The sequence below is a fragment of the Diplotaxodon limnothrissa genome, linkage group LG10, assembly GCF_057381915.1.
Source record: "Diplotaxodon limnothrissa isolate DT_005_m linkage group LG10, D_limnothrissa_male_GT1.1, whole genome shotgun sequence".
NCBI lineage: Eukaryota > Metazoa > Chordata > Actinopteri > Cichliformes > Cichlidae > Diplotaxodon > Diplotaxodon limnothrissa.
Genome location: NC_140605.1, coordinates 20,901,436 through 20,918,492, shown reverse-complemented (window position 1 = coordinate 20,918,492; position 17,057 = coordinate 20,901,436). Strand labels below are relative to the sequence as shown.

Here is a 17,057-nt window from a genome sequence, read left to right as displayed (position 1 = left end):
TTTTAAAAGAGCTTGATGCTAAAGAATGAAAATAGTCATGCCTTGAATTAACAAAAGCATGAACTAGTTTCTAGCATTGCTCAGTAATCAGGTGAAAGAAATCAGTGCTGCATATTTGTTTTAACATGTGGACTGGAGGATGTATCCTGGTCAAAAATGACTTCAAGATCACAGTGTAATAATAGGCGATAACTAATATTCATCCACATATAAAATACAGAAAGCTACATGAGGGTCATCCTTCCACATAAGACAGGGAGTTCTTTTCAGTTACACTTTATTTATTATTCAAAACAACAGTTGCATCAAGATTCTTTAAATTGTGGATTTGAAGACATTCAATACAACCATTAAAATGAAAATAAGCACCAGGACCAAACTCACACAGCACAAAACACAGGAGACAGAAAAAAGGAACAAAAAGGCAGACGTCAATATTTAATAACATAAAGGAAACAAAAAGAAATAAGCATAACCACAGAAACACAGGTAAAACAGACACCATGTCAAATATTTAAACAATTATTTAAACACTAAACATTAGAAGAGCAAGAGGCATCACAGACTTTGTGAATGCAACACAAATAGGGTTTCACATAAAAGAGTAAGGCTTCACCTAAAGCAGTCATCCGAGATCCAACATGCTCATTACAGGTCATAGGCTCCCACCTAGTGGCATCAACTGAATATCACATTCATATTCTGCTGGTGCAGCAAATAACACTGATTAACAAATAATCAACTGAACACAAAATATATCTTAATATTATTCAAGAGCCATTTTGAATTCCTAAAGAAGTCATCAAAAAGTAAACAGCTTGAATTTGTCTTTTCCCTGCTCCAAAATAAAAACACTCAAAGTACAGTAATTCATGGTAAATTTTGTTTTTGTTTGTGTTTTTAACAGCACTTTTCTACTCTGAGCACCCTTTGCTATGCTTAAGTGCTTTCTAGCTATGATTCAAACTCTGACGGATGGGTCAGCGATCAATTTGGGGCTAGTGTCTTGCTCAAGGATATCTGGACCTGCTAGTGACTGAACCACCAACCTTCCAGTTAGTAGATAACCTGGTGCCACCTGAGCTACAGCCATGTGGTAGAGCTATTCTTTTGCTACTGTGTATCACATTAATAACAATTCACCAAGTCACTAATCTCAGGGCACTTCATAATGTGAAGACTTTAAAACATTAAAGAGGTAATTCCAAATATTATCTCTGAGAAAGCACTTGGCACGTGCTCGGAAAAAGCTTTAGAAAAGCTATTATCAGGATGTGCCAAATGAAGCCCTTGAAGTGTCTTTGGAGAAGACCCTGAACCCCAGCTTGCTCCCAATGGCAGGTGAACACCTTGTTATGGAACTACCATGCAAGGTGGTGCACGAGTGTTTGTTTGAATGGGTGAATAAGAAAGTCAATATAAAGAGCTTAGTTTTGGGTACAAAAAAGAATAATTCTTCATAAAAATCACCCATAAAACAATGTTTTGGGGGGCAAAAGTTGCACCATGACACAGATTAACAGAAACAAACATGGGTACCTTGGATGACATCTGTTTTGTGATAATTCACTGGAGGAAACTTCAAAAGGTACAGCTTGGATAAACTTTCAATGGTCATATGAAATAACCGATTGGTCAAAACAAGTTATAAGATATATTTTTTTAAAATTCTAACATCAGGTTTGTCATGACTCCATGAGTCTTTTTCTATTATTTTTTTTATACACTCACAAATGTAGCTTACACCTGTTAAACGGAGAAACAACATGTGCACATGAATTTTGTAATACTGCAATACCCCACTTTGCAGTTATTTATTTGTAAAAAATGTTTGGAATCATGTATGATTTTCGTTCCACTTCTCATGTGTACACCGCTTTGTGTTGGTCTTTCACGTGGAATTCCAATAAAATTGATTCATGTTTGTGGCTGCAATGTGACAAAATGTGGGAAAGTTCAAGGGGGCCGAATACTTTTGCAAGCCACTGTATCCAAATGATTAATCTGTTTTTCCAAAGTCTGTTTTGCTTTTTTTTTTTTTACTTTCTTTCGCCTTCTTGGAACTATATCCCACACATTTGCCATTTACGATTGTAAATCAAATCCATAATTCTGTTTAGGTTTTAGAGAACAGACTGTGAGAGAGTGTTCCAGGGAAAGTAATACAAAAAACATGAGACTAGACAAGGACATAAGAGCTAAGCAGGAAAGATAAGGGAGAGGAGGAGAGGAGAAAAGTGCGACCGCCTTCGCCAAGAGCCAAACGAGCTTATTATCTGTGGTACTTTTTGTGTCATAATCAGGAATCATTGAGATCATTTAGAAAATGGGAAACGTATACCTGACCTAGAAGATTTTGAGAAAAAGCATAAAGTGTAAGGAACAGAGACGTGTTTGATGTGCGGATTGTGAGAGCTCCGTCTTAAAATGTTCGTGCATAAAAGTCCCGTTTTTACCTACATTTTGATGCTCACCTGATTTCTGATCTACATTCAAATGCAGTCATATCAAGAAAGATATACTCATAAAATGAACAGAATTATAAGTCGAAGCAGTCAGATTTGCTTCTTTTTTGTTTTTTTTCCTCTGGGTCTTAATTTCAGTTTAGAGTTCAGCCAGCTGGGTAGCAATAATTTTCTGTCTGTCTTCAATTTGTTCTAAAGAGTCTTCTTTCAGCTCTCGGTCAAGAGTCTCTACCTTCAAATCATCAAGGGCCTTGTTGGAGCAGAGCTGGGATTTAAGGTCCCTGATTTCTGTGTTGAGTGTCTCTTGATCCTACCCATGTTTAACTGACTGCTCCTTCAGTTGATTTTGAGCTTCTAGGAGCTGTTGCTGGAGCATTTCTATCTGTTCTTGTTGATTCTTGCACTGGACCTCAAATTCAACCTCCTTAGAAGATTTCAGGCTTACAAAGTCTGTGTGTGAAGCCTCTGTGGTTTGAGTGGCAGACTCCGCTCTGTTGCAGGGTGGCTGATTTGTTGCTGCAGGGAAAGGATCACATCATCCAGTTTGGTAATATAAAGCAACCTTGTTAGCAACTTCCAGTTTCCAAAAAAAGCTGGTTCTGATGATAGTGGGAAGCTTGCAGTTGCTGTCTGAGAGCAGAAATCTTGTCCCATGGATTATACTGGCCTTTGCCCTTATGAAATCTAAATTTGAAATAGGGCTGATGTTGCCAAGTCCCTCCATTAGGCCTAGGGTTTTGTCCGCTGGGGTTATTCACATTTCCCTGTGTGTCCATATTCATGTCCTCCTTTGCTTCTGAAATAGTGAAGGATTCAGGGTTTCCTCTTACAGAAGTTGCTTAAGTGTTTTCTTGCATTTCTTGATTTTTAGGGCTTGTTCCTCAGCCATGCTGTTTTGCGAATCAAGAAGAGCCCGAGTATATGCCCGAGTAACTGCTCCTCAGGCACTTTTTTTTCCTTGGGTCTGGTGACCATTTTCATTTGTGCTTCTGCCATTGTAGATTCTTCAGCGTTTGCATCTACGTTTCTCTGCGTCTGCGTTTCTCTGCGTCTGCCTTATCTTAGTTTTAACAACCAGGTTGTTTTTACACTAAAAGCACTAAACAGTAAAAGCTACTCTAACAGAATTGCAGTAAAAAATAAAACAAAAGCAAAACATACGTTTTAATAAACGGATGTTAAAATAAACCTAACCGAAGTAGAAGATGACTGTTTAGCGGGAAAGTATTAGACTATCAAGAGATTCTCACTCATAATAAATTCTTTCATAATGTAAACTAAGACAGCGGTCCCCAACCCCCGGGCCACGGACCGGTACCGGTCCGTGAGAGTTGAGACTCGGGTGTGAAACTTATCGTTTTCAGGGTTTTTATTGGTTTTTAGCGTTATTTTGTTATCGTTTTTTTCCATTAACTCTGTTTTTCTGGTTGTGTTATGAATAAATCTTTTTTTCGGTACCGGTACTAGTTTTATTTTGTTGTATTTATCCGCGACACCTTAAAGGCCGGTCCATGAAAATATTGTCGGGCACAAACTGGTCCGTGGCGCAAAAAAGGTTGGGGACCACTGAACTAGGACATGTAGAAAACTTTCATATTTTGGAAAAGATATTTATTAACATTATCCAGTGATCATCATATTGTTCTGAGTGTTACTGAATGACTGTAGACAGCGGGATCTTGGTGGATGCCTAGGGGACAGAATGTCATCTATGTTTATTTTTAAATCTAATTTCATTGCTGAAACTATGAAACAACAGGCTGTAGAGGGAGACTTTAATACAGGTTGACTAATTCGTACTATCATATCTGATGTAGAAAAATCTGTATAGATTTAGCATAATATATTAAAAGTTTATTTGAATAATCCAAGTATGCAAACTAAATATCACAGGAGAGCTTATGAGACCCCAAATACTGACGAGGTCCAGTTCAGAGATGCAGGATTAGCAGAGGTGAAGCCTAGAAGACAGCTGGCAGCTGCAGCCATGCATGTCAGTACCCACCTGTCACAAAGAGCATTCCTAATTCTGCATAACTGTAAGCATTGAAGCAAACTGCCAATTGGATACTTCTTTACACTCTCACTGTCCTTTGGATGACCCCCCCCCCCCCCAAAATTCAGCCAGCAAGATTTTGACTGGTCTCTTAATGCAATTGACACACTCTCTTCGGCAAGCAGCCTGGGTTCGGAAGAGCCCAACCGTCCTACAGGGACGTTTCCTGTCGGATACACAATGGACGGGTGAAGGAATTGGTGCGTTGTGTGCCTGGGAGGACTGTCGATTGAGATTTATACCTATTAAGAGCCATGATAACAGGGTTCCTGCTGATTGGAACTGGCTGGGCTCTGGCTTATTGAAGAAAGCGGTTACAGCTGTTCAAAACCCCACAAGGCTGGCTGCGTTGATCGAAGCGATGGGAAGGGCCATGAGTACTTAGACTGTGCTCATTGAACGCAATATGGATAAGATCTTGGAGAAGCTCACAGCTCTTCAACGAGAAATTGATAGACCAGGTGACCAGTGACGGACATTAGACCAACTGTGAAAAATGCAGTTTCCCCGAAAGTTGATTCTGTTCATCTGGATGTAGAAACTTTCACCACATACCCACCCATGTTGCTTGTCACGTGAGTTTATGGTGTTGAGGTGTGAATGCATGTTATTGTTGTGCTGAGAAGTTAGTTTTCCATTCACATACTTATCCTCTACCAGCCCCCACCATTCCATTGTACATTTCATTGTTTGGCTTCCAAGCTACCTGTTCTGCCCCATCTCTAATGGGACTTAATGTGTAATGTTTGGAAGGGGTCCAACTTCACTGCAGGCAACTGAGAAATAGAGGCTCAATCATAATGAAAGGTAATCAGGCCTGAGGAGACTCCACTACCAGAAGGTGACACTGTAGACATTGAGAATAGCTGCAAGCACCTGGAAGTCCCACAGCGAAAAAGAAAACATGAAGTGGCTGCAAGGATAGCTGCAACCTGGAGGGTTTTCACCATACACCACATTAGTTTAGATGAGTGGGACTAAACCTGAAGTACTGGTGTGCTAATGCTACAAAAATTAGCGACTTCTTTGGAAAGGGATCAAGTAGGGTATTTCTTGAGTGTCCCTTAGAGAAGGCTACATAGACCATTCTGATAAAATTTGATCATGCACTAGTTTAAAGCCATTTTCCTCTTAGTTTTGTAGGTATTGAGACTAGACATTCATAGACCATTGTTCTTTGTCAGAGCTGTAACCATAATCTTAAGACATTGAAGCCTAAAGTTTGTTAAAGTTGGCCTGAAGTCTAAATCCAGCAGTGACAGAAGCATGTTAAGTCTTCAGATGCACAAACTTGTCACCCAATGTTAGGGTTCACATTTCTAGTTCAAGTCAAGCCTGAAATGAATCCACTCTTAAAGGGCCTCAGGATTTGAGTACTATGCAAACACATCCGCTCAACTTGAGTCAGCTTAAACCTTAGACAGTTGTGTCAAGAAAAGTTACCATGTGAAGACAAGCACTTTCTCAATTTGACTTCTTTAAGCATATGGAGCACAAAGCCATGTTAAGGTCATACATCCTTTGACACTAAACATTTACAGCACCTCAAAAATTACTAGATTACACAGCAAATAATCTAGTCAGAGATTTAAGGAATGTGGCTCAAGTAAAAAGATGAAATCTACCAGAAGCCAATCACTAAACATTTCTGGCCAATGTAAATATGGTGAAGAGCATAAATGTAGGTATAAGTCTTACACTGATAACATTAACACTTCACTGTAGCAATTTCAAGACTTGAGGTAGTAAAGTGAACCTGATCTTGTCCTCTCTGGTGTGAGGCTCAAGTTTAATGTACATTGTGTGCATTAAGGACAGGCGGTTGTCAAAAGCTTTAGCTAAGAGACTTCAGCTTGGTCCACAGGTTTGTTCCGCGCACCTCAAAAGGCGGCTCATTGTAGAAGATGTGGTTGCACAGTTCTTCCAGCGGGGGCTCTGGGTCTGTGGTGGCAAACTGAGCTGCATCCTCAATCTCCTTCCTCACTTCCACATCAATTCCCTACAGAAATGACAGTTAAACAAGGCATCTCCCAGTATAGGAGGCAATTCTGCAAGACATGTGATGAAACCTGGAGGATCTCATTTTAAATGGAGTTGCAGCCCTTTCATTATCCTCACATGTAAAGCATGCCATTAATACTAGTTCAAGTGAGATCAAATGTTAGTATGCTTAGCTAGTCAGACTTCCATTACTCGCTGCAAAGAAAAGGTCTAAACTGTCAGAAGTGTTGCTCATAAGTTTGATTTCTGCATCTCCTACCTTGAGTTCCTCCACACTAGCCATGTTGTGGCTGAGCATGTGGTCCTTTAGCATGGCGATGGGGTCACTCTTACTGCGCACTTCCCGGATCTCCTCACGTGTGCGGTAGCTAGAGGGGGAGATGGTGCAGCAGTTGTAGGGATGCACAAGGGTTGCCAAAAAATGTTCTTTGAGCATTTAAAAGTGATTTAGATGCTCAAAGTGAAAAATTAGTGCCTTGAAATTTTCAATAAGCCATTTCTATGCAGATTAGAAACTGATAGACTTAACAAAGTTATTTTGAAGCATCAAGTCTGTCAAATGGAGAAATCTAGCAGAAGATACTGAAATTCTGTAGGCAGAACTAGCCACTACAGAGGGCATACATGAGACCAAGGAGCAGAGATCAGAGCCACAGGAATGGCAAAGGACATTTGTAAGATTAAACAAGAACTTGAGCTGGCTCAAGTAGATGTTTACCTAAGTCCAGGATCGCTCATGCTGTGTCCATGATAGCGGTATGTCTGGAGTTCCATGAGAATAGGACCCTGAGCAAAGGACAAAGAATTTCAGCGAGACAAGTTTCATATCCTGCACATGACAATTAAGCATTTTAAACATACCTTCCCAGAGCGACAGTGATCAGCAGCAAATCTGGTTGCTTCCCGGACACAGAGAACATCCATTCCATCCACCTGTGCACAGTTACTGAGTTTTAATCTCATCTTACCAAAAAAAAAAAAAAAAAAAACTGACAGGGTCCATATGCAAGTCCATGGTTGCACCAGACAAATTTTAAATTAGTCAAACCTACAAGGAGTCAGACTTGGTATACTTTTCTGTATTGCAGTCTGATAGTGAACTTCAGAATTCAACATTAGACTAGTGTGTGAGAATGGGTGGATGACTGAATGTGTTAAGTGGTTTGGGGTCCTTAGGGACTAGTATAGCACTATACAAAATACAGGCCATTTACCTGACCATTTGAGGCTGCCATTTCTCACTTCCAGCTAGTTTGCATTGTGTTTGAAACAAAGAGTTCAGACATGCATTTTTAACTAAACAAACCCAGATTGAATAATTGGCATTTTGATTAAAGAGTGCAAGACTTTGCAAAATGAGAGCAACTGTCATTTTGAGCTGCACTATTTTACAAGTAATGAGAGATGTGCCGAAGCACGCCAGACCCCCTACCCTCAGACCAGGAATGAACTCTCCTCTCTTGTAGTAATCTGTGCTGGCTGCAGCTCGCTCCACTGAGGTGCCCATGGCATAGCGGTTGTTCTCACAGACAAAGATAACAGGCAGCTTCCAGAGAGCAGCCATGTTGTACGTTTCAAAGATCTGGCCCTGTTGAATATACACAAGGCTTTTTAAAGGTTGTCCTGCAAAGTTGTGAAGTTACAGCTTCAAGACTTCCTAGAGTTTAGTCATGTTGTGCATTTAGCACATATTTGACAGATACTGGCCGTGCAGAGCCAAGCGTTGCTCAACCCATTTACATACAAAATAAAAACTACATACCTGGTTGGCAGCACCATCACCATAGAGACAGACACACAGCTCATTGTTGCCCAGGTAATTGCAAGCAAGTGCAACACCAGCACCCAAAGGAACCTAGAGAAATCCCACATTGTGTGGACATTAGTGTTAAAGTCTAAATGTACAACAAGTGTCAGTTCCAAACCAATGACATGTTTAAACCATAGAAGGCAAAAAGACACGTAGATGACATTTACCTGAGCCCCAATAATTCCATTTCCACCATAGAAGGTTTTGCAGTACATGTGCATAGAGCCGCCCTTGCCCTTTGCAATTCCACCTCTTCTGCCTGTGCATGGAAAACATTAGTTGACATAACGAAAGTATTTCCATCTCAGAGTACTTATTGCCATTTGTTCCTTGATTCAGTGATGCCAAAAACGTCTTAGAGCCTTAATCTCAGGGAGTAAACCACCAAGGGCAAGCCACAATTGTGCCACCTTCATCCAATTAGGGAGACATTTCTATTGTCATCTTGTAACTGTAGTACTCCATGTACTGGGCTCTTTAGGATAATCTTTAAGTTTCTGAACCTCAATAGCTTGACTTTTGGGAAATATTAAAAACCTGTCAAGTTACTCTGGCAAGAACTGAACACTTACAACTGCCACGTTCACAGTGGAGTCGCCAAAATGAGTCCCATGTTTACTGATCTTTAGTCTTCAACAACTCACCAGTGAGCTCAGCCATGATCTCCTTGACAGTCCCTCCCCGGGTGTAAGTGTAGCCATGGACACGATATGCTGTGATCAGGTGGTCTGACAAGTTAATTGAGGCTTCAAGACCAACAGCACAGGCTTCCTATTATGAGAAAACAACTTCACGTGTCTGGACCTAAAGGGAGATTCTGAAGAGTAGCCAAAGAGTATTTTACAATAATAGTACTGTGTTACTGCAATCTGCAATCAGATTGCAGTTCAAAGCCAGTTTCAGATCTTTAGCAGGTATTCAATGTATACCAGCCATGAGTTTCATTGTAGATGAAGAAAAAACCCAACCTGGCCATCATACAAGTGACAGAATCCTCTAATCATCTTCTGCTTGTACAGCTGATCTGCCTTCAGCTCCATAAGTCTCATGACCTGCATTGTGCGGTAGTACTGCAGACCCTCATCACGAGTCAAAACCACCTGAGTGGCAGGGCCCTCATCCAGCAGGAAGAGGTCACATTTCTGGAGAAGCAAATACCCATGAGTCAAAGTGCCAAGTGCCAGTCTGTGTTCAAGACCTCACTGTCAATCTTACCTTTATTTCAAAGGTAGCCCGAGTTGTGAAATCAGTGAATGTGCGTGCTGACATAATCAGTGCAGCACCCTGTTGAAACAAATTTAAGCACTTAGTCTTTAAAAGCAATGCATGTCATATGGAGACAGCCACAGAGATGATGCTTCCAAGACATTTTTTCCTCAAGCGCTGTTCCCATTAATCACTCAATGCAACTAAAACACTAGTGGTTCTTTCCCCAACAAGCCAAAAGAATGTCTCCTTTGTAGAACCAGGTTTGTAGTTAACCCATGCACTGAACAGTCTTTAAGCCAACTGTCAGTTTCCAGTAGTCTCAAGCCATCATCTGAAACAAATTAAAAGTTCTTATCCAGTGCAAATAATATTTTAGCACTAAAGCTTTAATGTTTAAATAAAAACAAGAACAAAAAACAAAGATTTTAACTCAGGTCACAATAAAATAAAAACTGAGTACTTGCATTCTTCCAGGCAGTCACTCGAAACACACTTGCAATACTGGCCAACATTTCGCCTACACTAACCCAAGACACAACTGTCCTTGTGGCTTAGGGCCTCTTCCCTGTCTTAAATATTGGCAGCTAAAAAACACAGCTGACGGCGATCCCTCTGATGTGCATAGCACAGAGTGAAGTGAAAGCACCGGAGGTAATCAGGGTAAAGTGACTGCACCTGCAGGAAGGAGTGGAGTTCGTTAACAGTTTACTGATTAAAGGATTGGATGCTGTTGATTTTAAAAGAAAATGTAGGCATACTATTGATGATCATAAAGAGCCTGATACTCTCAGGTGATCTGTGTGCCGTGATAAATGGGGTGTGTTTTATTGAGTAAAGGGTGTTAAATTATTGTGTAGAAGGTGTAAAATTGGTGTGATAAAACTTGGCCATAGCCGTGTTTGGCCCACTGTGGTTGCCACATTTCATACTGTGTTGTATACTTTTTAAACAAGGAAAATTGCTGCATGAGCTTGTTAGGATCCTTGAAATCAATTTTTAAAATAAAATAAAACATAATAAAGGATCTGTCTAACTTGGGAGCTGCTGTCATACTGACGTAACCACAGTCTCAGGCCTTGATCTGTTTCTGTTACATCCTACATGTCTTTGAAGAAATATTCTCAGTCCAGCTGAGGATGTGGTCCCTGCCAGTCATAATGGTAGTTTAAATGCCCTTTTAGGTATGACCTATACGTTTCTGCAGTATGTTCATCCACTTTGTAAAGGCATTTGTATAAATTTGTGTTACAGAATCAATCACAACCATTAGTTTCATATCTGCAATAAAACCTTTCACCTATATAGCATAACAGTGCAATTCTTTAATGCTTCTTTAAGCTGTTTCAGCTATTAAACTTTGATGATGGCTATAACTTCACCTCGGTGTGTCCTTGGTCCTCCAGGTAGATGCCCGAGGTTTTTGAAATCTGGTGAGTGAGATCAGACTGCAGAGATCCTGATCCTGTAAAAAAAAATTAGGAGAAAAAACATCACTGCACACTTTCATGAAATGAATTAAAGTTGATGAAAGGAAGAAAAACAGGTTAAATTAGAGCAGAGCTCTGGGAAGCAAAACAATACAACATCATCAGTTTTTATTAAATGTGATCTTCAGCCATTAAATTGTGATGGAGATGGCAAATGGTAAATGGCCTGTATTTGTATAGCGCTTTTCTAGTTCCTAAGGACCCCAAAGCGCTTTACACAACCTGTCATCCACCCATTCACACACACATTCACACACTGGTGATGGCAAGTTACATTGTAGCCACAGCCACCCTGGGGCGCACTGACAGAGGCGCCCCAGGTCGCAATACCAAGCCAAGTGTATGACCCGGGAATCTACTGAGCAGGCGATCGGTTTATAGCTTGAAACTTACACACACGATCACTGAATGCACTTCCTGCTGTGAGACAACAGTGCCAACCACCACTGTCCACATTGTCCACATTCATTTAATTTTTTTTAAAAATGTCTTTGTAGAGTTTAATAAGTTCTCTCTACTATACAGCATATGCACTTTGCACAGGCTATAAGCATTCATCTGCACAGTAAAATGGTTACATCTATGTCACTCATTTATTTTTATTTGGTTTTGATTTCCTGCCCTGTATCAAATCCATCATAGACTCTCAGCTACAAGTACCGATACACTAATAAAATATTGAAACTGATTAGGTACAGTCTACAATCTTTCCATGCATAACATGAATAATCCAGATTGAGGTTGTCATAATGAAAGGGTTAAATAGCTGTTAGTGTGCCTTGTTTTGCAGCATGTTTCACAATATAAAAAAAACATAATGTCACATCTGATTTAAAAACATGAAGACTTACACGTAAGCTGTAAATAAGCCGTCCTTATCTTTGAATCTAACCTCTCTTCTTCCTCTCTTGTGCGCTTTCTTATCTTTCTCCATCTCTGAGTGAAGTTAGGTCTCTTTTTTTTCTCTTCCTGTGAAATATAGCAGCTGGACCTTTAGCTAGCAACACACTGTGACAAACTGCACACAAACAATTTGTGTGCAGTTTGCTAATGTTTGTTGGTTTCTTAAGGCTCAAATAGGTTTGACGTGATGATAAAATAATTACCCCCAAATGTGTTAAAGCAAAAGTAACAAGACTGTTTTGAAAAGGAATAGAAAGTACATATATTTATTTAAAAATGCATGGAGTAAAAATAAAAAGTAAAAACTACTCACGGAAAGTACAGTACCTGGAAATTGTAATTTAGTACACCAACAAAATATTTGTACTTTGTTACTTCCCACCTCATGTGACAACGAGGCGGAGAGAGGTGCTTCAGCCAAGATTTTCAAAACATGATGTGTCCTAAAAAACCATCAGAGTTCAGAACAGGCTTAACCTATACGTAAAGCTATCACCTGGGGATTTAACTGCAAATTAAACCATAACATATGGGCTCCATGGAGTGCCAGCCTGCTGCCTCAACATGCAGAAGCTGCCAGTGGCAGTTTGGATAGAATGTAGAAGGTAGGAGAATCCAAACAAAATATCACTGCAAACTTTAAATATGCAAGTACAAATCTAGCAGCACCTTCTGGATGAAAGCATGAGGAAAACTCTCTCTGGGTCCCTCCCATGTAGCTTTGACTGGAAGCAGCTTCTGCAGAAGTGTCTCCTGAGCAGTCCCAGTTATTATCGCCACATTCATCAGATTCACAGGATACGGTCATCCTTTCAGACAGCCCTTTTAGGAAACGTCAGAAGCTGGATGCAGAAGCTAAGCAAGTAAGAGTTAGCAGAGTTCCCCATTCTTCTAACAGTATCATTTTTGTTTGTAGCTTAAGTGCTCTGAACTGTGGTTATATCAACATGTAGAATGTTTTTATTGTGTTTTCCAATTGTTGGAATCGATTCTCACCAGCAAACCTGGTGGAGAACGTATAATAAATGAATACAATCAAATATAAAGTCCCTGGTGGATGAAACCAGAAGAAAAATGGTCAACATACTGGTAGCCGACTTGACAGAAAAAAATGGGTAATTTATTTCTGGCCCTTTGATTTTACTATCATTTTCAAATGATTTTAAATCTCTATTAATTCCAGGGAAGCTGACTAGTCCTTTTCCTTTTGATCTTGCAGTACATCACCACCACGACAGGTAAAAGAAATGTATGCCAGAGGAATTGTAACCTTTTTCCCTTACCTCAGTGACCCGTACTCCAAAAATGGCTATGTAAGTAGCTCACAGTAATAACTGATACAACTAAAATCGCATTTAATCATTTTAAATCCTGCCAAAATGTACGTCCTTATCAACTGTTCATTGTTACATAACTGATAAATGAATAAACAAAATGTCTGTACATGTCACTCTCCAAGGAACATTATTATGATTGCGAAAGTGGCACTGGTTACTTGGCCTGGAGGATAAAAAACCATACAGAGATGGACTGCTAAAGGGAGGCGATTATCATCTGGAGGTAACACTTATAATTCAGTGGAAATACAGTATACAGTTCCAAATTGTGGTACTGTATTAATAATGGTTATCAAATGTTGTTATTAGTTTTGATAAAGCTGTATTTCGTATTGTCTAGCACCAGGAGATGGATCATCGGGTGAAGTCCGGTGTGGTGGACCAACTGTCAGACGAGAGTTGCAGTTTGTTACAGAGAAGTTACTGAGTGAGGATGAGTGCAAGGAAGCAATCTCTCTGATGAAACATTCAGCTGATAAAGACACAGTAAAGAAGAAGATTAAGTTGACATTTGTTTATCGACACAACATGGTCCTTGACCCCTGCTGTCAAGCAACATACTGTCTGTTTTTCCACATTTCAAAGATATCAAAGGCTTGGTGAATATTTGTCATTACTTTGACAATGTAAACACATTTTATTTTTTGCAGATAGCAGATATAATTCTCTATTCTCTATCCCTGTTACAGATCGAACAGGATTTTGTACTGATGTTTGGTGAGGATGTATCAGGCAGGTTGCTGAAAAGGTGGCCAACAACATTCAAAAGAAAGATTATCCAACAAGGCAGAAAGCTTCCTTCAACCAGTGACCTGAAAAAACTCTTGCTGGCAGTTGACTCTCCTGAGGATGCCACTGAATTTAATGTTGACATTGGTGAGCTTGTAACAAACCTTTTGGGTTATAGCACCACTAGGGGGGGAGTCTCCTAGGGGGTGTGTGAGTATAGCGTGGCAGCCATTACATGCTGCTCGTGTTCTGTTCTCAGGATAGACCTCACCATTGTAACGGCCTGGCACCGGCGACTACCGATCCCCGCACATGTATGTACGGACAGTGTAGAGCCGTGGAGACCTGGCTTGTATGGTCTTATGTTGCTGACAAGGAATAAAGGTCTGTTGTTTAATTTAACTGACTGGCTCCGTGTTATCCGGCTAACCTCCACACCACATGCCCGCTGGACCGGCTAGCCGCTCCTTCCTCGCCAGACTGCTGTTACAAGCTGTTGTTTCTTGGATTAGCACATTTATAGCATATATAATGTTTGTCACAGAACAGCTATCCTTTTTGTATTTTGGGTCTACTCAAACATTTTGTCAATGCAGATGCATTGAAATATGTTGTTGATGCTGATGATTCAACTTTATTAAAAACAAATATTTTTTGCAGGCTGGGACAGTGACCTCTCAGCAATTCTATTGCTATTACATCTGATTCCACCATCCGGTCAGGGTCAGAAGAGACCAGGAAATGTATCAGCTTCTTAAACAGAACGGCATCTTGTTGTCTTCAAGAAGGTTTGTGTTTCTTTTCTATTTTTGTGTTATGAATTACCAATTTAAGAAACACTTGATTCTTATTGCTTGTCTGTATTTGTCTTTTCATACTGGAGCAAATATCCAAGAGCACCTTGATGCCATCACTACCAGCACTCAACCCTACCTCCTGGCTGTTGGGGTGAAAAAGAATGACATCCACCAGTTCTTCATTATTCTTGACAACAATGCCATACCATGCAAGTCTACCTCTTCACTTGGTGCTTTTGATGAACTGTTTAAAGCACATTTTGTGTTTGGCACATCTTACAACACCCTGCTTCACAACATGTACACATTCATCCAAACCACAGGTTTTAGAAAACATTTAAATACCAAACATGTTAACTATTTTGACCAACAGGTTGACACTGATGTTAATCTACAGCCTGATGTGGAAGTTAAAGAAGTTAGCATTACAGGGGAGGTGATGTCAACTAATGTAGAAGAAACACCCACAACATCTGAAAAGTTGAAAAGGTCAAATAAGAGCACTTTGGATATGTGTGCCTCTGCTGTTGCACAGCTCAGGGCAGCAGGATTAAGCCAATCTACTGTGAATAGTTTTGTCTCCTCAATGGAGGAAGTGTTTTTTGAGATTCATACTCAGGCTAAAAATGCAGCCTTACAGAGCGTACCTTCACAGTACACCACAAGTAAAAATAAAAAAGACAAACAGTATCCCACGCTTCAAGATTTGATGTGTTGGAGCCGGAGTAAGGTGCACGTTATGGAGTAGACGCGCAAACCACGAGGTCCCAGTTATTTGTTAAATTACTTTATGGTTCACCTATTGTGGCCCGATTTCAGAGATTCCTTAAGCTCTATTAAGAAAGTCAACATTGTTTTAGTAGTTGTTTTTTCCGTCTTTTTGGCTTATCCTGAAGTGAAATACCTCCTAAGCAGTCTGCTAAAAAAAAAAAGGCTAGCTGCTCAGAGACTGCAGCGAGCAGTCAACTGAAATGTAGCATTTCTTCAACAAACACACCTTAAGAATAATGACCATGCTAGATTAAGACGAAGTTGGGTTGGACACATTTTTCATTCCAAATTTAATGGTAAAGCCAGAGGCGCAGCAATTTTGATCAATAAGAATATTCCATTTATAGTCTCTCACACAACAGCTGACCCAGGTGGTCGCTATGTAGTTGTGACAGGATTCCTTTTTAATACTTCACTTTTTTTGAGTGCTCCGAATGGGAATGACTCAAAATTTTTCAGTTACTTTCTTCCCTTCCACAGATTGATACACACCAATTGGTCCTTGGAAGAGCCATGAATACTGTTACGGATCTAGCACTAGATTGCTCCTCAGAGAAAAGATTCATATGGATTACTTTTTTTCGACAAAAAATTGCTTCAAGACTTGTAAATACAATAGCACAGTAATATCACAGTCCACTTGTTTTGGAACTCAGCTTCCCGGATGATCCCTTTGTGTACTCCTGGAGACTCAATCCTCTTCTTTTGTCAGATAAAGAGTTTGTGGAATATCATTCCAAACAAACTGATATCTTTATAAGAACAAACATTACGCCTGGCATGGCCTACAGTACAGTTTGTGAAAACTTAAAAGCATTCTTACGGGGCAATATTATATCATACTGTTCATATACTAGAAAACAGAAACATCTATCTGAATTGATACACCTTATTTTGCAATTGGATGAGCAACACTCTACAACCCCCTCTCCAGATCTGTATAAACAAAGATTAACTTTACAAACTGAACTTAATTTAATCTCAACCCAGCAGTTAGAGTCTATGATTCTCAAATCTAGGGGAAGATGGTTTGAGTACAGACAAATCAAATATGAGGCTATATTATGGGAGCGTGAAGGTATGCCAGGGGGCGGGAAGGATAGAAGTTACTCGGTTCCCCTGGTGTTAGGATTTCAGCACACTGTCCAGGAGGTGCCTTTTAGAGGTAGTCCGGCAGGTATTGCAGCCTATGAATCTGAATTACAGGAGTTAAAAGAGATTGTTAAAAGTCAGCAAGAGCAGTTGAATTAGCTCGCAAGGAGCTGCTTTGAATAGTGCTTATCCTAACCATATCCTGCCATATCCTGTAATATGGCCGTAATTTGCAGACAGTGCCAGAAGGTTGAGCATTTTGCCAGAGAGTGCCCTGGCGAGCCCACAGTTATGCCTACGCAATCCAGCGCAGGCCTGTTCAAGTAATGTTGCTTGCTCTTCCATTCAGGGAAACTTCCGCCCGGTGAACCATTGAGTCGAGGTTCGGTTGGGGCGTCCT

General features: G+C 40.2%; 1 protein-coding gene and 1 pseudogene across 1 annotated transcript; one reads left to right on the top strand and one right to left on the bottom strand.

The window, feature by feature from the left end:
* Window positions 1-6,355: 6,355 nt before the first annotated feature.
* LOC146624368 (pyruvate dehydrogenase E1 component subunit alpha, mitochondrial-like) lies at window positions 6,356-10,053 on the bottom strand. Its single transcript, XM_085364570.1, has 11 exons — window positions 10,006-10,053; window positions 9,548-9,616; window positions 9,301-9,474; window positions 8,977-9,103; window positions 8,500-8,591; window positions 8,285-8,377; window positions 7,955-8,110; window positions 7,384-7,455; window positions 7,241-7,308; window positions 6,782-6,890; window positions 6,356-6,520 (listed from the first exon to the last, which is right to left on the bottom strand). The coding sequence occupies exons 1-11, from the start codon at window positions 10,051-10,053 to the stop codon at window positions 6,356-6,358; spliced, it is 1,173 nt and encodes a 390-aa protein (XP_085220696.1).
* Window positions 10,054-12,495: 2,442 nt separating this feature from the next.
* Window positions 12,496-16,050, top strand: LOC146624367 (uncharacterized; annotated as a pseudogene).
* The last annotated feature ends 1,007 nt before the right edge of the window (window positions 16,051-17,057 follow it).

What these genes read in the sequence shown, in the direction of transcription:
- LOC146624368 (XM_085364570.1), bottom strand. Translation starts at nt 10,053, where the DNA reads ATGTTGGCCAGTATTGCAAGTGTGTTTCGAGTGACTGCCTGGAAGAAT. An exon ending in ATGGAATTATTGGGGCTCAG is followed by an intron (nt 8,378 to 8,499) that starts GTAAATGTCATC and finishes GGATTTCTCTAG; the next exon opens with GTTCCTTTGGGTGCTGGTGT. An exon ending in CTAGTGTGGAGGAACTCAAG is followed by an intron (nt 6,521 to 6,781) that starts GTAGGAGATGCA and finishes TCATTTCTGTAG; the next exon opens with GGAATTGATGTGGAAGTGAG.